General features: G+C 40.5%; 1 protein-coding gene across 50 annotated transcripts in view; it reads left to right on the top strand.

The window, feature by feature from the left end:
• The window catches only part of R3HDM2 (R3H domain containing 2), a 154,695-nt gene that overhangs the window by 96,750 nt on the left and 30,699 nt on the right, over positions 1-27,246 (top strand). For 14 of the 50 annotated variants that reach the window (XM_021091850.2, XM_021091843.2, XM_021091847.2 and 11 more), the window contains 9 exons: positions 11,502-11,701; positions 17,052-17,093; positions 19,102-19,188; positions 19,700-19,826; positions 21,244-21,322; positions 21,986-22,045; positions 22,626-22,766; positions 23,189-23,297; positions 26,014-26,109. In XM_021091850.2, coding sequence (XP_020947509.2) covers positions 11,537-11,701; positions 17,052-17,093; positions 19,102-19,188; positions 19,700-19,826; positions 21,244-21,322; positions 21,986-22,045; positions 22,626-22,766; positions 23,189-23,297; positions 26,014-26,109 — 906 coding nt within the window. In that variant the 5' untranslated portion in view covers positions 11,502-11,536. Of the gene's footprint in view, positions 1-11,501; positions 11,702-14,249; positions 14,274-17,051; positions 17,094-19,101; positions 19,189-19,699; positions 19,827-21,243; positions 21,323-21,985; positions 22,046-22,625; positions 22,767-23,188; positions 23,298-26,013; positions 26,110-27,246 lie in introns of all 50 variants that reach the window. The other 36 variants (XM_021091849.2, XM_021091841.2, XM_021091845.2 and 33 more) reach the window with 5 other exon arrangements.

Genomic DNA, 27,246 nt, shown 5'->3' with positions numbered 1-27,246 from the left:
ACAGCCATCATAAAGGAACATGTCTGAAGGAACCAGCTATTCTTTATTGATTCATCTTTTTTCCCTTAGGCATATGCTTATAGCTGTATCAAACATTTGAGTTCTTCTTTTGGAAAGAAGCATTTACCTAAATTGACTTTTAAAAAACAATTCTTAAAATACCAAAGTTTCAAGAAAAAATAAGAAGCCAAGTACAGGAAAGGGTAGATAGAATTCTTACCTTTTTTTCTTACTTGGTAGTCTTTTACTATCTAATTTTCATTAAAATAGACAAGGAGGAGTTCCCGTCGTGGCACAGTGGAAACAAATCCATCTAGAAACCATGAGGTTGCAGGTTCAATCCCTGGCCTTGCTCAGCAGGTTAAGAATCCGGCGTTGCCATGAGCTGTGGTGTAGGTCCCAGATGTGGCTCGGATCTGGTGTTGCTGTGGCTCTGCATAGACTGGCAGCTGTAGCTCTGATTAGACCCCTAGCCTGGGAATCTCCATATGCCGCATGTGCGGGCCTAGAAAAGACAAAAAAAACAAAAACAAAAAAAAAAAAACAAGATGCCAAGTCTGAGTGGAAATGTGTTTGTTCATAAGAGAGAAATAGTACCATAAACAGCCAGGAAAAGGGGTCTCTCAAATATCTTTCTTTCGCTTGTTACTGTAGAATAGGATTAGGAGGAACTAACATTTACTTGAGCATCTAGTGTGTGCAGGCACATTGCATTCATTATCTCATATGATTTTCTAATGACTCTCTTAGATACGTATCACATCTAATCTTACAGATGAGGAGGCCAAAGCTTAGCTGCAAACTACATGTCCAAATACAAAGTCCATAAACTTATCTGCTATAACATGCTTTTTGCCTCTTACACTCTAGAGAGTGAATGTTCTTTATTTCGATGCATACCGCCCCTAACTCACCATTTAATTATGCTCAGCCTTTTCCTAGCAGTAGAGGTAGTATTAGAGCACGAAGATAATGCTTTTATATCCTCCATAAAAGTACCAACTTTCCCTTATTTTACCTCTTCCCTCCCAAGTACATATGAATTCCAGGGTGTGTTGCTTATAGGATTCCTTGCTATTAGCAATTGAGAAATTGTTATTATTTTCATCATTATTATTTAGAGTGTGTGTGTACTTTTAATATATATACAGCAAAACAAGTAGTATCTTAAATAAGTCAGAGTGTATTTTTCTCTCACATTCAGGAAATCTAGAGATACCCAGTCCAGTCCAGGGCTGGTGTACTCAAGGACCCAGGTTTCTTTTGTTGTCCCACTGTCTATGGTTTTCAATCCTAGTATCATCCCATAGTTGGCTGCTGAAGTGCCAGCGTTTACTTCTACATCCAAGCCAGCAAGAATTAGGGATGAGTAAAGAAGGACTACCCACTTCCTTTAAGGATATGTCATTAAAGTTGTATTTACTACTTGTATTATTTTCCTAGGGCTGCTGTAACAGAATACCACAAACTGGATGGTGTAAACAAGAGAAATTTATTTTATCACAGTTCTGGAGGCTAGAAGTCCTAAGATCAAAGTGTCAGCAGATTTGAATTTTACTGAAGCCTCTCTCTGGATTTCCAAATGGGCTCCTTTTCATTGTGTCCTCACATGGTCTTTTTTCTGTGCCCATACCTCTCTGGTATCCTTTTGTGTGTCTCACATTCCTCTTCTTATGAAGATATCAGTAAGATTAGACCTTGTTTTAACTTGATCATCTCTTTACAGGCACTATTTCCAAATACAGTCACATTCTGAAGTACAAGGGGGTTGTGTTAGAGCTTTACCATAAGAATTTTGAGGGGACACAATTCAATCTGTAACGCTACTTCTACTTACATCCCATGGACTAGAACCTAGTCACATACTCATTTTTAGCTACAAAGGCATTTGGGATATGTATAGCTTTTTTACAGACAGCCATGTCCCCAACTAAAAATCAGTACTTATATTGAGGAAGAGGTGTATGGATATTTGGAAATAAATAGCAGGCTTTCCTTTGCAGCAGAGGCTTAAGGAATTATGATTTTTAAAGGCTTCTGTGAAATTAGATTGTTCATATTTCTCTGCCAAACTCACATGCAGTTTAAGGTTTTGAAAGATACTTTTAATACTAAGTTGTTGGTATAGGTGTCCTTTCCACCTAACAGGTGGTAACATTGACTTGTAAGTTCATCATAGAGCAGTACAGACCTAGCTGCATAGCATTTAAGTTAGCAATGGAGGGCATCTTGAAATGCCATGAAGAGTAGGTAAATTGTAATTTTTTTTTTCTTTTCCAGAATGTCTTGTCTGGGTTTAGTTGGGAGAAGTTTTGCCGGGGCATGGGAAAAGACAGTGTAAACTTTCCAGGTCCTTTCCACCCCTGAGATTCCATGGCATTTTATACATAGTGGTGTTATTATGATAAAGCTAAAGAAAATGTTTCAGGGAGTTCCCGTCATGGCTCAGTGGTTAATGAATCCGACCAGGAACCATGAGGTTGTGGGTGCATCCCTGGCCTCGCTCAGTGGGTTAAGAATTCAGCATTGCCATGAGCTGTGGTGTAGGTTGCAGATGCGGCTCAGATCCCACATTGCTGTGGCTCTGGTGTAGGCTGGCAGCTGTAGCTCCAATTAGACTCCTAGCCTGGGAACCTCCATATGCCGCAGATGTGGCCCTAGAAAGACACACACACACAAAAAAAATTAAATGTTTCATTAAGAAAACGTAAAGCTGGAGTTCCCATCGTGGCGCAGTGGAAACTAATCCAACTAGGAACCATGAGGTTGAGGGTTCAATCCCCGGCCTCGTTCAGTGGGTTGAGGATCCTGTGTTGTGATGAGCTGTGGTGTAGGTCGCAGACACAGCTCAGATCTGGCATTGCTGTGGCTGTGGTGTAGGCTGGTGGCAATAGCTCTGGTTAGACCCCTAGCCTGGGAACCTCCTTATGCCTTGAGTGCGGCCCTAAAAAGATTAAAAAAAAAAAAAGAAAGAAAAGAAAACTTAAAGCTAAAGAAGTGTTCTTTTTGTTTGAAAGGGAGGATATTTGATTTATTCTGTTTTGATCAAGAAAGTAAAATGGGCATTTTTTTTTTGGACGAGAATGTAGAAAAGCCAATAGAAACTACAACGAAGCCCAGCTAACACTTCAGTCCATTGATCGTAGCACCTGCAGTTCTCATTTCAGGGCAATACAGCCATAAGGGATACTGGGCAAAGAAAGAAGGTACATGTCCAGAACACTTTAATCTTGTTTCTCTCTTTACTTTGCCCGAGGAATTTCTCTGGACATCAGCCAAGTCCTGTGGCCTCCCTTACACACCATTGAATCCTTTTGCATATATAGAGCAGAATGATTTTCTCATGCTTCCCTGATTTAGAAGATTGACACAATTGTTATTATTTCTGTTGTTATTTTTTTTGGCCTAGTACTGATGAAATCTATGACAATTGACTTCAGAAATCCTTAAAGGTCTTGGTGACTGTCACATAACTATAGCTTTACATGTTCCCTAAGTACTTTATACTCTCATATTCTGCTTTCTTTGAAGAGAAGGGAGTATTGGACCCATATCTCTTCCAACTCAGTAGGGCCTTCCTTCTTGTCCTCACCCAAGGGCAGTTGGGCCATTTACCTTTTTAGGCATGCAGTTATTGTTTTTTGTTTTGTTTTGTTTTGTTTTGTTTTTGTCCTCTGGGCACTATAGTAGAAAGAACATGGGATTTTAGAATCAATAAGACCTGTGTTTGAAGTCTGGTTCCTTATACAGATTGTATGGCCCTGAACAGTATGTTTCATTTATAAAATGGTGATATTTTGTATCTTGAGAAGATCAAATAAGATACTCTCTATAAACTATAAAAAATGTAGGAGTTCCTGCCATGGCGCAGTGGTTAACGAATCCGACTAGGAACCATGAGGTTTCGGGTTCGGTCCCTGCCCTTGCTCAGTGGGTTAACTATCCGGCGTTGCCGTGAGCTGTGGTGTAGGTTGCAGACACGGCTCGGATCCCGCGTTGCTGTGGCTCTGGCGTAGGCCGGTGGCTACAGCTCCGATTCGACCCCTAGCCTGGGAACCTCCATATGCCCTGGGAGCGGCCCAAGAAATAGCAAAAAAAAAAAAAAGTAAAGTCATGAGGGGTGACCCAGACTGAAGAGACATATGGGGAAGTTTACAAGCACTAAAATATGTTCCCCCCACTGATACTTTCTCAAGAGAGACCTCAGGTCTAGGCATCCCTCCCATCCCATAAATCACATCCCGAACACTCTTGAATGTCTACCTTGGGACACCTAGAACTTTGGCTTGAGATCAGACACAGCTAGGCTAGAGTCTTGCTCTTACCCATTTTGTATTTAACTTGGGAAAGTTATTTAATTTCTCTGGGCTTTGGTTTCTTCATCTGAAAATGCCCTAACAAAGAATTTTGTTAGGATTAAAGTAATATATAGAAAGAATAATCAGAGTGAGTCATAAAAGAATGTAGACTTTGGCTGAATCAGCACTCGAGTTTGGGTCTGATTCTGTCATTTAGTAGTGCTGTATGACCTTGGGGGAAATTCCTTAGCTACTCTTGGTGGATATGAGTTGAAGTGCATTAAAGCACCAGGTTCATAATCTTGCTCGGTAAACATGAATGGTTTTTCCTTTTCTCCTAACTTCAGTGCCAAAGAGTGTAAGAATAGGCTTGCCATTATAAGCATCTCAACAGTTTGTTTTGTTTTAAACCCGCTATTTTAACTGTGTGTTTTGCCCCACTGTCTTGACTCCTAAGGGCATTTCTCTCTCCCCCCTCTCTCTTTCTGTTTCTCTCTCTGTGTTTAAATAACCTACAATAAAATGCACAAATCTTAAGGATTCAGTTCATAAATTTTGATAGTCATACACCCATGTAACCACTACCCCAAACAAGACATTGTTTCTGTGTCTCTTTCCAATGAATATGTTACCCTCAAAACTTAACCAACAACTTTCTGATTTAAACCACTGTAGGTTAGTTTCACCTGTTCTTGAATTTCATATGGATGGGCTTATATAGGATATACATATTTTTTAAGGAAATCCACTTTCTTCTACTTTCTTCTTCTTTGTTTTTGCATATGTCAGTATATACCCAGTAATGTATCTTCCTGTCTCACTGGTAATCATTGAAGCACTTGTTTCTTTCTTTCTTTCTTTTCTTAATCAAATTTTATTTATTTATTTATTTTGTCTTTTCTAGGACTGCACCCGTGGCATGTGGAGGTTCCCAGGCTAGGGGTCGAATCGGAGATGTAGCTGCAGCTGCCAGCCTACACCAGAGCCACAGCAACGCGGGATCCGAGCCGCATCTGCGACCTACACTACAGCTCACGGCAATGCCGGATCCTTAACCCACTGAGCAAGGTCAGGATCGAACCCACAACCTCATGGTTCCTAGTCGGGTTCATTAACCACTGCGCCACGATGGGAACTCCCGAATCACTTGTTTCTTAAGCAAGTCACAAAAAAGAAATGGAATTACCACGATTGGTCTAGCTAAGATCCACCTTCCAGGGCTTAGGGATAGGGTCACCTTCCCTGATCAGGTGTTTTCAAAGGAAAGCAAACACCAAAAGTTCATTTTTTAAATCCTTGAATAGTATTCTGTTATATGAATATATCACAGTTTATCGATTCTCCTGAGCCTTTAGACCTTAAATATTTTCAATATGAGTATCAATTGAAAATAATTTACTCTTGCTACATAAGTTAGAAAAGGACTGTAAAGTTTACAGGGATTTTGCCGCAGGGTAAGTCAGATTTTTTAGCCTCTAGCTTTTGTCTTCTTTCTTTCTTGCATTCTCTCTACTTGACCGTGGATTAAAAGGAAGAAAATGAAACTATCCTTGTGTCTCTGAGTGTCCCCTATATAATATATTCTTCTTGGCACAATGCCTAGAAGATTGTTTATAGAGTTGATGGAAGGATATATAATCTCACTCTGCTCTGGAGCACTTGTTTCTTACCTTGGCAGTCAAAAATTTTATGGGGAATATGCAGTATTCTCCCTGAAAATATTGCCCAATCTTGGCTCCCCTCAGCCTCCTCTGTATCATCCTATTTCCCCACTCCCTCTCCTTGCCCCAACTTCTGAAAGTCCCCTCTGTGCAGCTTTAAGCCACTGAGTGTCCTCAGGAGATACTCTGCCTTAAAATTGTGCTGTTTCCCTGGATGAAATGTACAACATGCACAAATAAGTTGTAGGGAAGCACACATCTGGGATCTTTTGGGAGCTTAATGTCTTGCTTTGTTTTAGTCAAGTTACATATGAAATACTTCCTTTCTTTGTCAAATAAACCATCTAGAGTGGAAATTATTTCTCTGCCTTTTAACCCTTCTACTTGCTTTATTCCTGTTCTTAAAGCTTTTTTTTTTTTTTTCTTTTTTGCTAATAAATTAACTTGTCCTTTGGCTGCAATTTTTGCTTTTGTTTGGCCCAAAAAAAAATTGTTTCCAGGAATCTTTATGTTCCTTAAGGAGCACCTTCTGCACAGGATTACAGGGCTAGAATTGACTGTAGTTGAAGATTATTTCAGCTCAAGAAACACAGTTTTGAGCTCAGTATATCTTCTGATGGATCTCAACTCTAGAATAGTAACACCCTGACCCCTTGTTACTAGCTTATTCTCTCTGCTCCATCATTCTCCATGTGTTGGCAGGTTGTTGTAGCCCCGTCATCATCTGCGCAAAAGACACCCTTCAGCAGAAGGTAGCCCTTTTTCTAGAGGCTTTTAAAGAAAATACAGTGGGAAGCCTTTCTTTAAAGCCACCCACCCAGCAAAGTTCTCTCATTTCTCGCTGGTGATGACTGAGTCACTTGTCCCTTCCCCACCTAGTCACAAAAAGGAAACAGAATTACCACAATTAGTCTTGCTAATTAAGATCCACCTCCTAGGGCTCAGGGATAGGATTACCTTCCCTGTTCATGTGTCCTCAGAGGAGGGCAAACACCAGAAGAAAATCTGAGCTAGACTGAGTGTGAGAGAAGGAAGATTTGGATAGGCAGCTAGTATAGTATCTATCGTAACTTTCTTTCCCTCTGCTATTTCCTTTTTCCTCAGAGTAAGAATTACTTTGTTTACACAGCTCTCTAAGAGGCCAGTAGTCTCAGTGGAAATGACTGTCAGAATTCTAAAAGCGGGAGTTCCCATCATGGCTCAGTGGTTAGGAACCATGAGGTTGCGGGTTTGACCCCTGGCCTTGCTCAGTGGGTTAAAGATCCAGTGTTGCCGTGAGCTGTGGAGTAGGTCGCAGACTCAGCTCAGATCTGGCATTGCTGTGGCACAGGCTGGCAGCTGTAGCTCTGATTAGACCCCCTTAGCCTGGGAACCTCCATGTGCTGCAGGTGCAGCCCTAAAAAGAAAAAAAAAAAAGAATTCTAAAAGTGGATGCATTACTCATGTTTTATGGATGTCTTGAAGAATCTAAAGCCTGTTATTCTTTTTCCCAGTGAATGAAGGAAACCATGTGGCTCTCTACAACTTAAGTTGGAATATACGACCATGTTCCACAGGTGGCTGATGTAAAAGATTTTTCTGTTTAGCTGGTTATTGTCATTAGTGCTTTAGCTGAGTTACAGTGCTTGAACGCTGTGAAGTTAGTCCAGGTGTCCAGATAGTTAAGCTCTTTCTGACTTACACGTCAAGAGGAGCTGCAAATTTATCATTCTGATTTGGCAAATATACTTATTTGGTAATTGAGGCCTGTCCTGGAGAAAGAAACAACCAGCTGCTTTATATTTTTCCATTTCACCTTCCCTCTTTCTCTCTCTTCTTTTGGTTTTTCAATAAAAAACCAATTGACATACAGCTCTGTATAAGTTTAAGGTGTATTGCTTAATGACTTGACATACATATACTATGAAATTATCACAGTAAGTTTTGTTAACAGCCATTTCCTCATAGAAGGTTTCCTTCTGGGGTGATGAAAATGTTTTGGGACTAGAAAGAGGTGATGGCTACATAACATTGTGAATTTATTAAATCTACTAAATTGTTCACTTTAAAATAATTAACTATGTTATGTGAATCTTAAAAATTCAGTTAAAGGAGTTCCCGTCATGGCGCAGTGGTTAACGAATCCGACTAGGAACCATGAGGTTGCGGGTTTGATCCCTGCCCTTGCTCAGTGGGTTAAGGATCCAGCGTTGCCGTGAGCTGTGGTGTGGGTCGCAGACGCGGCTCGGATCCCGCGTTGCTGTGGCTCTGGTGTAGGCTGGCAGCTGCAGCTACATCTCCGATTAGACCCCTAGCCTGGGAACCTCCATATGCCGTGGGAGCGGCCCAAGAAATGGCAAAAAGACAAAAAAAAAAAATCAGTTAAAGAAAATCCCAGGCAAAAAAAAATTTTTTTCTTGTGATGAGAACTATTGTATTAGCAACTTTCAAATATATCACACATTTAACTGGAGTCATTACATTACATCTCCACTGCTTATTTATCTGATAAGTAGAAGTTCATATCTTTTGACCACCTTCATCCAATACACTAACTCCCCACTCATTGCCTTTTCTTTCTGACAGAGTAATCTGTTTAAGGCTATTTGAGCCTGAAAAAGAAAAATATTGAAGGTCTATCGTGGTAAAAGAAGTAAACTTAATTTTGTGTGACTCTAAGGCAGATTTAGGATCAAGATTGAAACAGTCCATAGATTATAATAGGAAGCAACAATATAACAGTTCAGACTATTTAAGAAATAATGAGATGATCCTGTCCCAGGAGTTTTCTCGGAGAGATACGCAGGCCTGTCTCAGGAACTTATAAAAAGGAGCTCTTCTTTGGGGAGAATGGGGGAGATTGCATGAGGTTGTATCTAAGAACGCTAGCAATTGTGATCTTTACTGATGTTTCCCAGCTAAGAGATATAGAGAAGGCATTTGCTGAGTTTTTGGCTTGGTTTGGTTGTACATGCCTGCAGCATGTGGAAGTTCCTAGACCAACGATCAGACCCACACCACAGCAATGACCCAAGCCACTCCAGTGACAAAGCCAAGTCCTTAACCGACTGCATCACAAGGGAACTCCTGGGTTTTGCTATAATTCAAACTGAAGAGAATGGAGGCTTGATTTACCCATGGGGGAAAAAAACAAACATATATGTATATGCAGTTCCCATGTACAGCCACTGATCCATAAATCTTTATAGGCTATTAACTTTTTATTGAAGCCTCCAGGTACCAAATCAATTAAAAAAATAAAATATCAGGAGTTCCCGTCGTGGCGCAGTGGTTAACGAATCTGACTAGGAACCATGAGGTTGCGGGTTCGGTCCCTGCCCTTGCTCAGTGGGTTAACGATCCGGCGTTGCCGTGAGCTGTGGTGTAGGTTGCAGACGCGGCTCGGATCCTGCGTTGCTGTGGCTCTGGTGTAGGCTGGCAGCTACAGCTCGGATTCGACCCCTAGCCTGGGAACCTCCATATGCCACGGGAGCGGCCCAAGAAATGGCAAAAAGACTAAAATAAAATAAAATATCAATCATTTTCTTTTGTAGTCAGTTTCTTGCAGTATTTCTTATCTTTAAATTTAACTGCATCACTGAAATTGTATGAATGACTCTCTGGCTTTTGAAACCAAGTCTCCAGAAAGCTGCTCAGGAGCCACCACAAGGTGAATAAAGCAGTAATCTTGCAGACTAACTTAGGCCAGGATGAGGTTACCCTTGTTTCCTAAGAGCCTTCTGAGTCTTATCTGTTAAACTGATTTGAAGGACGAAAAAAATGTGTGGCATAACAATTTATTTGAAGCATTGCTGTTTCTGTAGCTTGGTTTCTTGGGTCACATGAAATAGACATGACATCTGGAAAGGTATCCAATCTTACCTTTTTTTTTGTCTTTTTTTTTTTTTTTTTTGCTATTTCTTTGGGCCGCTCCCACGGCATATGGAGGTTCCCAGGCTAGGGGTCGAATCAGAGCTGTAGCTGCCAGCCTACGCCAGAGCCACAGCAACGCGGAATCCGAGCCATGTCTGTAACCTACACCACAGCTCACGGCAACGCCGGATCGTTAACCCACTGAGCAAGGGCAGGGATCGAACCCTCAACCTCATGGTTCCTAGTCGGATTCGTTAACCACTGCGCGACGAGGGGAACTCCCAATCTTACCTTTTTAAAGAAAGAAAAGAATTCATGATTCAAGTCCAATCTGTAATCCATGTAAGGAGAAACCTCTATTAAAAACCATTGTTGGGCTGTTCCCATTGTGGCTCACCAGTAATGAACCCAGCTAATAATCCATGAAGACTCGGGTTCAATCCCCGACCTCACTTAGTGGGTTAAGGATCACAAGTTGCAGTGAGCTATGGTGTAGGTCACAGACGAGGCTTGGATCTGGTATTGCTGTGGCTGTGGCTTAGGCTGGCAGCTACTGCTCCAATTTGACTCCTTGGATATGCCCTGGGTGTGACGGTGTTTCCAAAAATGGAAACAAAAAATCCAAAACATTGTTGGAGCTAGCATGTTTGACTTCAAACAGTTGTTGAGGACATGAATCTCTGTAGCATCAACTTCTGTTTGAGTGTGTTTGAACTACTTTGTTGACCTCATTACAGCATTTCACAGGTACCAGTAGCGAGTGATAAATAGTTAGCCACCCTTTCACTACAAATTTCTGCATCTTTGGGAGGCAGTAAAGTGACTGAAAACAAATAGTAAATAGCAAAGCAAAGATTCTCTCTTCCTCCAGGGAGAGACCCAGTCTTTCTGAAGGACAGATGACTACAAAGCTCTCTTCCTGCCTTTTCAGCTTGCTTAAGATAAAGGAAATAATTTAAGATTCTATAACCATTGTCTAATATTGCTGCTTTTTGATGGGGGAGACACTTGACGTTGATAATAATGTTGTAGTTTGTGGTAGCTGTGGAAGTTCTCCCTTGGGAAAGGAGAATGATCCTCTCTGGTACTGAATAAAGCTTTATATTTTCCTTCTTTCTGGAGAGAGTCTAATGAGCTAACTGTGGAGCGCTCAAGCCGGAAACATGAGCAAATTTCTATAGGGAACAAGAGAGGGCAATTAAAGTGCCAAGGGCACTTTATAGTGCATTGCTTTAGAACTGAATTCTGGTGAATCTCAAAATAATTATGGTGAGTAAAATAATCCAGATAATGTATGATATCAAATTCTAGAAAATGGAGACTAATCTGTAGTAACAGTGGTTGGCTGGGGAGGGGGCATGGAGAACAGGAAGAAGGACTTAACGAAGAAGCAGAAGGAAACCTTTGGAGATCATGAATGTGTTCACTGTCTTGATTGTGATGAAGTTTCATAGGTGTATGCATGTTTCACTCATCAAATTGTGCATTTTAAATATAGGCAGTTTATGTCAATTATAAAGTTTAAAAAAAAAAAGAAATGAAATTAATCTAGGGGCAACGTTTGTCAAAGAACCCCTATACTGGATGACAGGTAGTCTGTAAGCCAGACTTCTCTGTGAAATCCAAGTCTTGTAGGTATATTTAAGTATAGATACACAACTTCTGTTTAATACATTTAATGTTTCTTTAGGAGTCCATAGAGGCTACTATATTCTATTAAAGAAGATGTCTAACAGTAACACTACTCAAGAGACGCTGGAAATAATGAAAGAATCAGAAAAAAAACTGGTAGAAGAATCCGTAAACAAAAACAAGTTTATATCAAAGACTCCAAGCAAGGAAGAAATTGAGAAAGAGAGTGAAGACACCAGTTTGCGTCAGGAGACACAGGTAAGGATTAGGAGTGCATCGTATGTGCAGTCTTTATAGCAAAATAGAAATGTCATCATAGGTGGCATTGGGAATCTATAGGAAGCCAGTCACTTACACAAATATTTGATTCTCCCTAAAAATCCAGCTTCAGCTCTCAAGAAATATCTCCTTCCCTTTTTGCCACAGAGTCCACAATAAAGTCTAAAGAAAACAGAATGCAATCCCTCATCCATCAGGACCCGAGTTATACTGGTTCTTCTACATTTTGATATTTTTTAACTATCAAAAAATAAACTATATACGAACTCATATTTAACAAGTCATAATATGGCTTATACAATAAACTCTGAAAACTAGAGCTGTGTGGCCACACAGTGTTAAATTAATATCCTGGTTGTGTTAAAGCAGTCAGCATTTTCTAGGTCAGAAATAGTCTCTGAACTTGCCACTTGGTAAATGTGAGTGAGAGGAATTTTGCTCTTTGGTTGCCATGTTGTTTTCCATCCAAATTCATACTGCAGTGCAGATGTGATGGCCAGCCGAGCTTCTTCCAGGGCTCCTCTTTGGTACCCAGCCAGGCTGGACTGAGCCTACTCTAGCTTACCTATTCCAATTCTTCTCTTCCGTGTGGTCACTGCTAGTTTCCTCTGTTACTCAAGCCCGAATTATATAAATCCTTTCTTTCCTGCCCAGGGGTGAGGCTGGTCTTTATTGCATGCTCAGGAAATAGGCTGTTAATTGTAGTAAGTTAAAGAGCAGTAGCAGTAACATACTGAAGGGTCTAGAAACTTGAAACATGATTTCTTTTGTGACCCAGTTCACCTAGGTCTTGTCTTACTTCAAGATTAAGACAGCAACAACATATAGGGATGAATTAAAATCAGACACCTCTGAAATATTTTGTTCTCTAGATGCCTGCTTTTCTACCATTTTTCCCCTTGCAGTTAGCCAGATCTCTATCCTGGTTGCTTTTCTTTCCATTATCTTTTGCATGTGAATTATCATTCCCCACCCATCCTTCTAGAGTTTGTGGAGACAGGTCTGCCACTGTTCCAACTATACTTGTAGCTTCCACTGATACCAAAAGCATTTAAAATCCTCAGGACAGATAAGTATTGAATGTTTAATTTTGCACTGTCATGTTACATGGAAGATAATAGTTAGACTTTTGGGTACAAGTCATTCTATTCTCAGGAAATTATTTTAAATGGTGTCTTGAATTCCTGTTGTGTGTACTTCTGGATGATAAGCAGAAAAAAAAGGATGACTGTATGTTTTATATGCCTTGTGAATGCTCACTTGGTTTAAAAAATGTCTTCATCTGGATATACAAATAGATTGTGTGGGAGCTTGGGAGGGGAACCTGCCTCCCCTCTGACTCCTTTTGCTACTGCTAGAGCAGGTGGAGTTGCTGCTGCCAACTATTAGAGTTCTTGCTCCTTCTACAACGTCTTCATTCTTGGCCACCCTTCAGAAACCCTCTCTCCTCTACCAATCTTCCTCTTCAATAGTACTAAAAATTCTGCTCTTTCTCTCACCTTGCCCCTCTCCAGTAGTGAGCATGGTGCCTCATACAGGGTAACTCACACCTGGGAATTCTCTCAAAAAAATCTTACTGATGCTGAAAAGGAGTGCCTGTTATGAATTGGAATTCAAAAGTTTGAGGAAAGGGGACTTTGATTACTTGTACTGTGTGAGACGTTTTCTTGGAATCAGCAGTTGGAACTCGGAACATCCTTTGCATGGAAACAGGCAGGCTCTGAGATTCGGTTTAGAATGGGCAAGTCTTAACACACACTCAACTTTGGTGGGTCCTTTAAATAGCCAGCTAGGTATTGGCTCCTAGCTGGACTTTCTACCTTTATACTTGTAATCCCTCCTGATTCACCTTCCGTACTGCTTTAGAAAGATAGCTGTGAAATAAAGATCTGATTGTGTTAATTCTCTTCAACTTCCTGTGTGTCTCATTGTCCTAGGATAAGTCCCAGATTTGTCAGCATAGCATATTGTGACCTAGTCCCTTGCCTGCCATCCATGTACCTCTGGTATCCTTTACTTCAGCATTAACTGATTCCCTGGTTCCTGGTATAAATAAGAGCTGAAAAGTTTGGGGAAAGAATGCTTTTGTACATGCTTTTGCTGCCTAGAATGCCCTCCTTGGTTTTCTTTCCCTAACCTCCTCCAACCCTTGAACCCTCCTGCCAGAATTTGTCTAATATAATAACTATTTATCTTTCAAAACACAGTCCAGTGTGTCTTTCTCCAGGAAGCCTTCCTTGACAACCTTACTCACCCATTCCAGTCTATATTGTATAATTCGTTGATTAATGTCTGTCTCCTTCACAGAACTCAATGAGACCCAGGATTAGGTCAGTTTGAGCTCATCATTATAACTCTAGGGCCCAACACAGTTCCTTGGAGGCACTCAATGTTTGTGAACATGGGAATTTGTGAATTCTTAGGTCTGAGTTAGACACTTGTGCTCCTGTAGCACTCCATGAGTACATCTGTAGTGCACTTAAATGTATTGTATTGTAATTGTCTATTTGTCTGTCTTCTCCAACAGGATTATGAGTTTCTTTTTGACAAGGTTTGTGTCTTTTATCTCCATATCCCCCAGTAGTTAGCCTGGTGCCTGATACACATTAGGCTTTCTGTATGTGTTTGAAATCAAAATTAGATGTTCTAGGAAATAAGCAGGTTTATATATTGCTTGTAGGGTTATAAATTGATATAACTTCTTTGAAGGGCAATTTGGCAATACTTTATAAAATTTTTAAATGGGCTCTACAGCATTTGTAGATTTACTCAATGATGTGCTCATGGGAGTATTGTTTATACTAACAAAAGATCAGACCGTCCTAAATGGTACAGTTCAAGGGACTTAGAAAATAAGTTTTAGTATGGCCACTTGATGAAATACCATGTAGCCATTAACAAAAACAGTATCTTGGAGTTCCCTTGTGGCACAGAGGGTTAAGGATCCAGTGTTGTTACTGCAGCAGTTTGGGTTGCTGTTGTGACGTGGGTTTGATCCCTGGCCCAGGAAATTCCACATGCTGCAGGCACAGCGATAAAAAAACACAGCATCTCTTCTATAGAATGGTGTCCATTAAAAAAAGTTTAAAAGCAAGGTTTAGGGCAGTGTGTACAGTATATTTCTGTTCGTTTTTTTCTAAAGTGTGCACATGTACAGGAGTTCCTGTCATGGCTCAGTGGTTAACAAACCTGACCAGCATCCATGAGGATGTGGGTTTGATCCCTGGTCCCGCTCAGTGGATTAAGGATCTAGTGTTGCTGTGATCTGTGGTGTAGGTCGCAGACACTACTTGGATCCCACGTTGCTATGGCTGTGGTGTAGGCCGGTGACTACAGCTCCAGTTTGACCCCTAGCCTGGGAACCTCCATATGCCACGGGTGCAGCCCTAAAAAGATAAAAGACAAAAAATAAAGTGTACACATGTACAATAAGCTTATAGATGCATAAAAGATCTCTAGAAGGGAGTTCCCATTGTGGCTCAGCAGGTTTAGAACCTGATGTACTTTTCTGTACAACAGAAATTGAAGAAACTGTGGATCAACTATACTTTAATTAAAAAAAAAAAAAGGAATCTGATGCTGTCTTTGTGAAGATGTGGGTTCGATCTCTGGCCTCCCACAGTGGTTTAAGGATCTGGAGCTGCTGCAGGCTGTGGCACAGGTTGCAGATAGCTTGGATCTGATGATGCTGTGGCTGTGGCCTCAGCTGCTGCTCTGATTTGACCCGTAGCCCAGGAACTTCTATATATTTTGGGTGTGACTATTTAAAAAAAAAAAAAAAGTTTTCTGGAAGAATTACAAGAAATTCAGTACTAGTTGATCCATTAGGAAGGATCCAGCTGGATTCCTCCAGCTGGGGGACAGATGTGAAAACTTTTTTTTTTTTTTTTAAGGGCTGCACGCGCAGCATGAGAATGTTCCCAGGCTAAGGGTAGAATCAGAGCTGCAGCTGCCAGCCTACGCCACAGCCACAGCAATGCCAAATTCGAGCTGCGTCTGTGACCTACACCACAGGTCATGGCAATGCTTGATCCTTAACCCACTGAGCAAGGCCAGGGATGGAACCTGCATCCTCGTGGATACTAATCAGGTTCATTACCACTGAGTCACCGTGGGAACTCCAAGACTTACTATTCTCTATACCTTCACTGTAACTCTTGAATGTTTGTGACGTATGTATGTTATTGCTTATTTGAAAAAATAGTGACAAATACTGCTTCATATTCCTGGACTATGACTCTTCCCTTACTGTAACAGATCTTGCTGACCAGATCCACCATCATTTCTTACTCTTTACACCTACCTTTCTAGTTCTCCATTTTGCACTGAGGCAGTGTCGTTTGTGAAGAGGACAAAGGAAAAAGAAGCTGGTGCTCTTCCTTCCATTTGTTTCCCCTCCTCCACCCACCAGCCTCAGTTCTCTCCAGACCCCAGTGGCAACGGGTTCCATTCCAAACGTCTTAGAAGCCCTATGTACCACTCATAACCCTACCCAAACTGGTCCCAGAAGCCCCAGTTTAGACTTCTCAGCTATTTAGAAACCTTATCAATTAAGTAGTCAGTCTTTCCCTCATCCCTCCTCAGGCCCTCATTCTTCACCTTCAGCTTTTACCCTTCTCCTTTACACTTTCCTCACCTGCCCCTCTGCTCTGGGGGTCTTGTCCATATTCTCCATGCTCCCTTCTTTATGTCCTGTCCCATTGTATATCCCTGACCCAGACCATCTATAAGGTCTATAAGGACCATCACCAGGAGCTTAGAACTGGGAGAATTCTCATATTCAAGGAGGTAGGAAATTGGCAAGAAGAGCTTTCATTCCATTTCTGGAGCCATAGGGAAAGGTCTTTTGAGTATCTCAAGTTAGAACTCTGAATGCGTTGTCCTATTAAGATGTTGTTTTAAGTGATGATGGGGGGTCATATTTCATATCTGTTATGGGCTAAATAATTAACTCCCATGAGCAAGCTTAGGAAAAAAATACTCTGTCATGCTATGGTAGTAGCATTTCCAGAAACATCCTAAATAGGAGAGGATTTCATGGATTACCTAAAAGTAATTTTTATCAACCTGTGAAATTGGCCAACCAGTCAGTATCTTCCTATTCTTTATCTTCATGGTGAGTGGTGATTTGTCTATAAAGTAGCCTTGGTCCCTTCCGTGTCACAGTTACTAGAGTTGCAGCATAGGGGACAACCACAACAACTGGGTCTCATCATAGTTTGTCTATTATAACAGTTTTACAGTTAGTACTTTTTCTCTGTAAATTATGTTGCTTTTAACTTGTGTTTATTTCCCCCACCTTTAATATTTTCTAATCCCCTTGTAACAGAGGCGGACATCCAACCATGGTCATGCCAGGAAAAGAGCCAAGGTGAGAGCCCTTTATCTATAGCTTCTTTTGTAGTACTATTAGTAGTATATTATACAAATGGACTTTTCACTAATAACCAGTTTATTTGGATTATATATAGGCAAAGTTTTTTGCCGGCACTTTGTATCCTACTGGAAGGTCTGGCTTTATTGTCCTCCATTATCTTTAGTTCAGTCACAGTGTGTTTCCCATACCTGAAACGATACCCAGCTAGAGCCTCCTACAAACAAACCAGAGCACACTTGTATTGCTCTAATTCTCTGCTAACCTCTGGGTCTCTTACTTTTTTCCCCTAATAGTTTTGTCTGTTTGGTTTTTTGGTTTTTTGGGGTTTGCCATGTAAACATTCTTTAAATCCTGCCCCATTAGTAAAATGATTCAATATTTTTGGACATTCTTAAAGTGTAAGCTTTGTATTGTTTTGGTTTGGTTTGTTTTACTTTTTAGGTTGAGGCAGCGAAGAGAGGTTTTTTTTTTTTTAAATCATTGTATGGTAAAATTGTCATCACAGATTATTTGAAGTGGTGTTATCAGGGAAGAAGACTATCAGTGTTAGTGTGTGATAGCTTTTTTTAAATTTTAATTGGGGAACAGTAAAATATTAAACTTTTCTTGCATTGCAAAGAATTATTATCAGAAATAAATTAAGGGTGTCCACCCCTTTCCCCCAGAAAAATAATGGCAGAATGTGAGAATGTTCCAGCTGGTATGTGGCTTGGGTTTGAAGAAGACCATGATGTATGATAAACTGGCTCTGCGACTCACCTCACGTGGTCTGATCCACAGTGATGAGCTTGACGTTAAAGTTTACAACAGAGGGTGTTCTCTGCTACTTCACTTCCTCCCAAACTTTTTGAAATAAGTAACAGTTATTATCTCCATTTTAAAGATGAGATAACTTGGGCTTATAGAGTTTGAATAAGTTTGTCAGAGGATATTTACTAATAAGTGGCAGAATTAAGCTTGAAGTCAGTTCTTTAGACTTACGAATTCTTTTCACCATACTGCACTACGTGGAACACACATACCATATTTTGTGCTTTTGTGTTTATTGTAAAACTTGATTTTATTGTAAGAATGCTCAGTAAATGTTAATAGGTAGGTTTCTAATGAGTCGCTATAATTTTTGACTTTGGAGATCCCTAGGAGAGCAGTGATTTACAAAGTGGATTTCAGATCTTTTGGGTATTCGCCAACCAGAAGAAGTAAACCAAGTGGATTAATTCTTTATCACACTGAATCCCAAGAGTTAGAAAGTTTTCTGTCTTTCTTTTTACTTTTTTCCTAGAGACCTCTTTTCATACCCTTGCCACCTCAGGTTTAGAGTCACTTAGCATGCATTGTCTACTATATGCTTGGCACTGTTTATGACACATATATTTATATATCTTACATAATCTTAATTCTCACAGCAACCCTTTAAGCATTTTTATCCTGCATTTATTGAGGAAAAAAGAGACCCAGAAGTTTCCTGGTGGCTAAGTGAATTAAGGATCTGGCATTGTCACGGCTTGAATTTGATTCCTAGCCAGGGAATTTTCTCAAGCCATGGGCATGCCCCCCTGCCAAAAAAAGAGGGACTCAAAAAGATCAAGTAAGTCGCTCAGGGTCTCATAGCTCATAAGCACAAAACCAAGAATTGAAGCTAGGACTTCTGGCTCTTAAATCCAGTCTTTCTACTAAGTTCTGCTGCTGTGTATTCTCAGTAAACTTATGAATCTGATATTGGAGCACTGAGCTAGAGAGAGGAGAGCTATTTAAAGTGGTTTTCCTATCATCTCTCCAAAGTAGCCATTTTGTTTTTATATACCTGCTGTTGTAAGTAGAAGAATTTTCTTTCGAGTCAGGAACTGATGAGTAGGACCTGTTTGGGAAAAAAATTTAAAAAAACCCAAAACCTATTTAATGAAAGCAGCAACTAACAGAGTCAAAGAGGATACCTATCATTTAGCCAAACGTTTTCTGAATGTCCACCAAGAAAATATGTATGTGCATTTATGTTTTTCAGTCTAATTCCAAGCTGAAGTTGGTGCGCAGCCTTGCAGTGTGTGAGGAATCTTCTGCCCCATTTACTGATGGGCCACTAGAAACCCAGGTAGGTCCTTTTTAAGAGTTAGCATAGCTTTTGAGTTTGGTAGTTGCTTGATGAACTGTGGTATAGCAACCATGGCATCAACATTAGCCTTGCAATAGAGGGATTCAAAACAAGCTTTTGCAGTAAAATAGGGCATGGGTAAGAGCATGAAATATAGATCACACCTGGACCACCCAGGATGATGCAGACAAGGAGATTCCAGGGCTGGATCTTGTTTTCCCACCCACACCCTTTCCCTCTGGCTGTTAGAATCATTTCCATTTCAATTCTTAGCCGTGAACAGCCAACATAACTTGAGCTCTCCATACAGTAGGCTGTGATTGTTGGCAGAAAAGGCTTAGCCTCTACCCTTTTGGTAGAACAAAAGCTAAAACAATGTAATGAACAAAATACTCTTTTCTCTAAGAGAATGCTGCCACCCCAAGACTTGCCTTCTTCGAAACTTCAAGGGAGCTGCAGGAGAGTTAATCATTTTCCCCTTTGATTATATTTCTCTTTACCCTCATCTAAGGATATAATTCAGTTGCACATCAGCTGCCCCTCTGACAAGGAGGAAGAAAAGTCCACAAAGGATGTCTCTGAGAAGGAAGACAAGGACAAAAACAAAGAAAAAGTCCCAAGGAAGATGCTGTCTAGAGGTGAAGACTTTCCCCTTTTCACATCTGTCCTGGGGCCTGGCTCTGCAGTGCCCTTTCCTTCCATCTTGAAGTCTGGTACCCACTGGCCTTATTGGCCCAACAGTTCATATGCAGTGTCCTTCTAACTTCGTTGTTGTTTGGAGAGATGCCTCACTAGGTTACTCTCTTTGCTGCTTTATCAAGCCCTGCTTTAGGGGCTCACAGAGAGCTGCTCCATTAACACTGGGCTACCTATAGGAGGACATCAGTCAATTTTGATTTTATTTTTGCTCTGGAATAAATAGTGATGGATTGGTGTTCCCACTGTAGCACAGCGGGTTAAGAATCCTACAGCAGCAGCTCAGGTCACTGCAGAGGTGAGGGTTTGATCCCCAGCCTGGCGCAATGGGTTAAGGATCTGGCATTGCTGCAACTGTGGCACAGGTCACAGCTGCAACTCAGATTCAGTGTGAACCTAGGGATTTCCATATGCCATGGGTGTGGCCAAAAAAATAGTAATAAAATAAAAAAAAAATAGTGGCGGATCATCACTGGTAGCACATTCTCTAGATACCATTTATATTTTGGTTTGGGAATGCTTGGAGTGATTTTTTTTTTTTTTAAATAATGTAGATTTGCATGTAATTGGTTCTAAACTCTTGGGCTAGTAGCAAAAGACATACATGATCCATAAAAATGATAATTAAGAGGAAAAAGGCAACCTTAAGTTTAAAATTTTACAGCTAAATAGAAATAATCAACATTTGAGCATATTTGCTGAGATTCTGAAAAATTCAGCCCTGTCTGTCCTTACCTAGAATTTATTTTAACTAGAATAAAACCTTTGTTTTGGTCAGGACATTCAGTAAATGCTTATTGACGACAAGGTGGCTCTTCATTGTAATACAAATGTAACACTGTGACCCAGATTCTACCTTCTATCACTGTCATGGAGAATTTTTTTTTTTTTTTTTTTTGTCTTTTTGTCTTTTGTTGTTGTTGTTGTTGTTGCTATTTCTTGGGCCGCTCCCGCGGCATATGGAGGTTCCCAGGCTAGGGGTTGAATCGGAGCTGTAGCCCCCGGCCTATGCCAGAGGCACAGCAACGCAGGATCCGAGCCGCGTCTGCAACCTACACCACAGCTCACGGCAACGCCGGATCGTTAACCCACTGAGCTAGGGCAGGGACCGAACCCGCAACCTCATGGTTCCTAGTCGGATTCGTTAACCACTGCGCCATGACGGGAACTCCTGTCATGGAGAATTTTGAGGGGCTGGCAAATCAAGGTCATTCTGATTTTTAAGCTAAAATCCCTGAAGTTTGATTCTACTTTCCTGTTTTCATCTCTTCTGATCAGGTTGTAGGCTTCTGCTTGGGGTTAGATATCATACAAGGCAGTTTCATTTATTTTAAATTTATTTCATTGTGGTGGTTCTAGACTCCAGCCAAGAATATACGGACTCCACTGGAATAGACCTACATGAATTTCTTGTAAATACACTGAAAAAGAACCCAAGGTAATAACATGATTTCATGACTGGGGGAAAGGGGCCAAGACCAGCAGAATTCCCAAGAGGCGAAGTAGTTTCTCAGAATTTTTCCATTATTAGAATCTAGGATGCCCATCCCCCCACCATTTCTCTCCAAAGTAGTTTTATATTCTGTGAAGGATTCAGAATACCCTCATATTGAGCTTTCTGCTTTCAGAAGAGTTGAGAAAAATTCTGTGGAAGAAGAGTGCAGACAGAAATATGAAGGCTTGGGAATACAATTAAAAAGTTCAGAACTAAAAATAATTGATTTGTACCTAAGCTACATCATACTTGTTTAAAAATTCTATAAATAGCCAGATGGAATATGAAATACAGAATAATAATTAGGTTTATAGGTATAAAGTATGTGTTTATATGAATAGGATTGCCAACAAAATTAGTTTCCTGATAAGGAAAACAAAGTACATGATTAGAAGGCTTGATTGTTTTTCTTTTTTTTAAGTAACATAAGACAGGGCATTGAGGCTCAGCAGCCTTTGCATTTGCATTTTTGTTCCACTCTTAGGGTTTGGATCTATCCCTCCCTTCAGCTTCTGTAGTGAGCAGGTTGTATCTTCAATCCTTGTTTTCAGTGTCTATGGGAGGGCTGCCTTTTTGTTTTGTTTTGTTTTAATCTTTTTTAAACAGGGACAGAATGATGCTGCTAAAATTAGAACAGGAGATTCTGGAATTTATTAATGACAACAAGTAAGTTACTTGAATGAAATACATACACATTTAGAGGTGGGAGGGAGCACTGAAAAGAAATTTGGGTACCATTTTAGGATATCCCTCTTTCCCTTAAAGTCTGAATTTTGAAGTAATAACTTGTCGGGAACCAAAAGGAGTTGGGGGAAAGTAATCAGAATAGATTACAAAGCATATGTGTGGGAACTAAATGAAGTTTTAAAGTTATTGCATAGACTTGAGTTGAGAAGAATTTATATCTTTTTAGCAGCTAGCCCTTGTCCCATATCTCACTCTTCTTAAGTTTCTCTTTCTTTTTTTTTTTTTTTTTTTTTTTTGTAAAATATTATCCAGGTGGGTGAGAACTAGGGCTTAAGGAGTAGTCTTGATGAGGACAGTGGTCAGAGGGATCTACAAAATACTGTAGATAAAGCTGAGAAAACCTTTCTGGTTACCACTGAGTAAATATCTATTTTCCTTATAATATGCCTCTTTCTCCTAAGAAATTTCCCACTTTAGACACTTGTAAGAAAAATTACAATTGGCTATTGTTGTTGTTATTTGTCCTTATTCCACTTTTCTCCCCTGGGTTTCCCCTCAGCAACCAGTTCAAGAAGTTCCCTCAGATGACCTCATATCACCGGATGCTATTACACCGGGTAGCTGCCTATTTTGGGATGGACCACAACGTTGATCAAACTGGAAAGGCTGTTATCATCAACAAAACCAGTAACACAAGAATGTAAGAGAGGAAACCACAGATTGAGAAGACGTCCCTGGGATAACCTCTTGGGTGGAAGAGGAAGGCGTAGGACTAAGATTTCTCTTTCTGGAGAGGGGATAGTGTAGGAGGTTATTTATCAGTTCCTACTCTTTGTGAAGCCATGAAGTTATATTCTAGAGGCACAGTGTTTTGTGAAGACTGGCCCATGGCCTCTCTTCTCCCTTAGTAAGAGTTCAGATATAACTTAGGAGGAAGATAAATTATAGATGTATAAAGAACAGTCCCTGAAGATTTCATTAAAACTTTCATGTGACTTTTTTGGGTGCCTGACTTCAGAAATCCCCTGGGTGGGAGTTGTGGAATTTAAGAGAGCTGTACTGGGAGGTCTAATAAGAGTCTTTCTTTCTTCCCTTCCTTCCACATTTCTCTCCCAATCCCAGCCCTGAACAGAGATTCTCAGAACATATAAAGGATGAGAAGAACACAGAATTTCAACAGAGATTCATTCTCAAGAGAGATGATGCCAGTATGGACCGAGATGATAACCAGGTGAAGAATGGAAAGGGGTGGGTCTATGCAGAAAGATTGCAGTAAGAGAAACTGGGAGGGGAGAAGAATTTTTGTGGGATGGAGAAAACTCAAAATACCTTCATATGAAAAAATGTACTGAGCTATACTGAGTTGGCTTTGGCTTAATATTGAGGACTAACTACATTCGTTGAGCTGAATGCCACCCTCTTAGCCCAGAGAGACATGGTGCTGAGGTTTGCTGGGTTTTCTCATTTGGCCTGGAACTCCCTGGTTCTGCCATTGACTTCTAATTCCACTTCATTTGGGGACAAAGCAAGGTCCCTCCCTGCTTCAGCCTTGATTCAGCTGATGGCTCCATTCTTTTTTTCTTTAATAGTTAGGGATTTCTTGGGGAACCACCAAAAGCTACTTTATCCTACTTCCACTCTTCCTGTCTCAGGGCTAGCTGTGAACTGGCAAAATTGTTACCTACTTACCCACTTATAAAGGTGTTCCTGATCCCTTTCTACAAACTCTTTTATTCTTTCCCAATTTCTTCCACCAAGGTGAGTGAGTTGATTTGGCTTTTGATGCTGGGAACCTCAAGCAGTAGCCCCTTTTTGATCCACTCCTGTGGGAATAAGAAGTGAAAAATCTGCCCCATCCCTTCATTTATGGGCCTGGCTTTTGCCCTGACATCTACCCCATCCTTTAGGTAGTGATAGTTTGAGGGTTAGCTTTCCTAGCCTCATATGGGATTAAGATCCAGCTTGTGTCTGCTTGGCCTCCAAAGGAAGTTAGGTGGAGAACCAGGATTAAGATTTGAAGAACATGGTTGGGTAAAGCCAATAATTAGTATTGCTAATTAATATGTAAACATTATTATATAATATCTTACCTCTAGAGTCAAAATTAGTTTTCTTTGGATACTATATGGTCTTGAGTATTTGAGGGAGTTCTTTTGAGAAAAGTGCCATTATCTATTGTGGACAAACATGCTGGGTCTGATTGAAAACAATGAAAGATGCAAAAAGACAAAATTTAAAAAACAAGAAAGAGCCTTTCCATCCTGATGCCCTTCTCTCCATTTTCCCAAAACCCCTTTTCTGTGGATCAGGAATTATTCAGGCCTAGAGGCACATTGGGGTGGAATGGAATCTCTCCTTATTACGAACTTTTCATCTCTCAGCTTCAGGCTTGATCCATAATAGTATAGGCTTTATGTACTTTTTGTGATATTAATAATAAACACAGTAATTGCTATTTTATTGAGGCTTTTCCCTGAACTAAACTTTGTTCTAAAAACATTATTTGCTTTATCTCATTTAATCCTCTCCACAACCCAGTCTAGACAGGGTTATTAGCACCACTTTAAATATAAGAAAACTGACCTAGGAGATGTTAAGTTACTTGCCTGAAATGACATTACTCAGAGATAGCAGAGCGGAGATTCTGCCTGACCTCAAAGCCCATTATGCTCTTTCTGTTCTGCTGCTGGTTTACCGGTGCTGGGGGATAAGGACAGTATAGCAACTTGAGGTCCTGTGTCTTTTTAGAAAGGGATTTGTAAAAGGATATTTAGTAGAATTTAGGTTCTTTAGGATAGTGAGAACTACATCTAGTCAAAAGTTGATATCCCTGAAGCTATGCTTAACCTCTGAAAATTGGTGAAGATCAGCCTAGAGCAGCAATCTCCTAGGTTGCTTCATCTGAAACTTTCAGAGCCTCTGGATTGAGGATCAGAATCTTTTATAACCTGATGACATGCACTTGATGACTTATCTCCCTCAGAGCACCTTGCCTTCAAGAGCAATATGGACAGAGACACTTTATAATACTCTCCCCAGGGCAGTGCTCACAACTCACAGGCTAAGAGAAGAAAAGACAGTGATGGAGAGTTGGGTGGTAGGCTAGCCAGAGGTGGTGGTCTACCCAGCCATGCCCTCTAGCCACCTCACTACATTTTTCAGAGAATGTAGGTTCTCTATCCTCCATTTCCTTCTGATCCCCTTCTATCACCCTATCTTTTCCTAGCCATACCTCATTTGTCTATTCCTTTCTCTGTTCATCCTTTCTGTTCTATTCTCCTTTTCTCTCTCTTTTCCTCTTTGTGTTGCTCTGTTCTCTTTCTTCTCTATTTCTATAACTTCTCTTTCTTTCCCTCCCTCCAGTAACTATAGCTAAGATGAGAAAAAAATGCTTGAGTTCTGAATTTAGCTTCGCCCTTGGGATTTCAATTCCAAGGCCCTCTTTGCTGAGCTGTGTGTGACTTGGGTCTACAGGCCATGGCATTAGTGACTAAAAAGGGATAGTATCAGGTGCTAATTCTGTAAAAACTCTTCTCCACATTCAGCTCTGTTAAGTACGTATTTCTTCTCCTCTCTAGCTTCCTCCTATCCCTTGTTTTCCCTCCAAAGTAGTGTTTATTCCCTGGGCTATTCTCTTGATGCTTATTGACTGGAGAGTACCTGATTATACAAGGAAGCAACCCAATCCTAATAGTTATTGTTCTTGATACTCTGGGAAGGGGAGGGAAATGGAGAGGCCCCAAGTATCCAGAAAACCTGATCTCCCAAACTGCATGGTCAGATGTACCCAGTGAAACCTGTCCAACACTGGAAATTTTATTTCTTTTTTTTTTTTCCATTTTTTTGATGGCAACTATAAACTCTCCCGGTTTCTCTTCCTTGCTGGTGTGCAGTGAGCTTGCAGTACGAGGAGAACTTAACTAGCTTAATTCTGCTCATCGATCTAGATCAGAGTTCCATTGCAGGATGGAAGGAGGAGCAAGTCAATAGAAGAGAGAGAGGAGGAATATCAAAGGGTCCGAGAGAGAATATTTGCCCGAGAGGTAAGTGTAGCTTCTGAGAGTTGTCAGCCCCTAGCTTTTAGCTCTTAATCTTTGGAACTGTGAATGGAATGAACCCTCCGTAAATGTTTGTTTTTTTTTTTTTTTCTGGTTTTGTTTTTAACCAACATCAGCCAGCCCCAAATTTGATCTCTCAAATTAAGTGTGGCTTATTAAGAACCTGCAGGTTTTTATTTGTATCATTTTTAACATGCATGGCATATAAAGAGAACAAATGGAGTGGCTGAATTTGGTAGATATGATTAGACTGAAAATAGAAATGGTTTTGGTAGGGTTTACAGAAGGGCCCTGAATCTTGCCTGTCAAACCCTTCTCCCACTTACCCTCTTTCACTTCCACTACGCATTTTAGGCATCTTTGCTTTTAAGTGGAAGACTTAATGTCTGCACAGCCTGTACATTCATCTTGTTTGGCCAGGCTCATTTTTAGGTTACGTTGGTGGTGGTTAGAGCACAGATGTGGCATCCATTCTCTGAGCTCCATGTTCCACATGCACAGAGGGTACCACTCACTATTCCCTACAATCTCTACCTGAATAGGAAGTCTCTTTCTCCCTATATTTCTTACTTTGCTTCTTATAATAGGACTGCTCCATGGGCCAAAAGGCAACATGAATTATAGTAGACAACTTTATTCTTAAGAATTTTGGGCCATATCTGATATACTTGGTACCCCTATATCTGGTGGGCTTTGCCAACCAGACAGAACAGAAATATAGGAGAAATTCAGGAAGGGCAAGAGAGAAATTTATCTCCAGAAAATGTCCGATTCAGATAGCAGCACCATCTTATAGCCAAATTAGTAAACAAAGGAAGAGACTGCCTCCCTTTGTTATCAAAAGATGGCCAGTTTTAATCAGTGTACTTAAATGGACACCATTCTCCTCCCATTTCCTCACTCTCCCCTCCCTTATCAAGATATATATCTCTATGTAGATATAGAGATATATATCTTCTCATCATCACCTAGTTCAGAAAAACACTGTCTCTGGCTTCTAGGAAACTAAACCCCTCTACAAACCTGTTCCATTATCTCAGGAGACCCAAGTGTTCCAAGGATCCTCACTTCAGACAGATATACAGCAAACCTTCTGACCCACAGTCCAAGAAGAAGGAATAT

This window comes from Sus scrofa, chromosome 5 (genome assembly GCF_054392235.1).
Source record: "Sus scrofa isolate SSC_HxYL_T2T_F1_AM1 chromosome 5, Sscrofa_HxYL_maternal_Yorkshire_Landrace_v2.0, whole genome shotgun sequence".
In the NCBI taxonomy this organism is placed as follows: domain Eukaryota; kingdom Metazoa; phylum Chordata; class Mammalia; order Artiodactyla; family Suidae; genus Sus; species Sus scrofa.
This window is presented reverse-complemented; position numbering and strand designations above follow the sequence as displayed.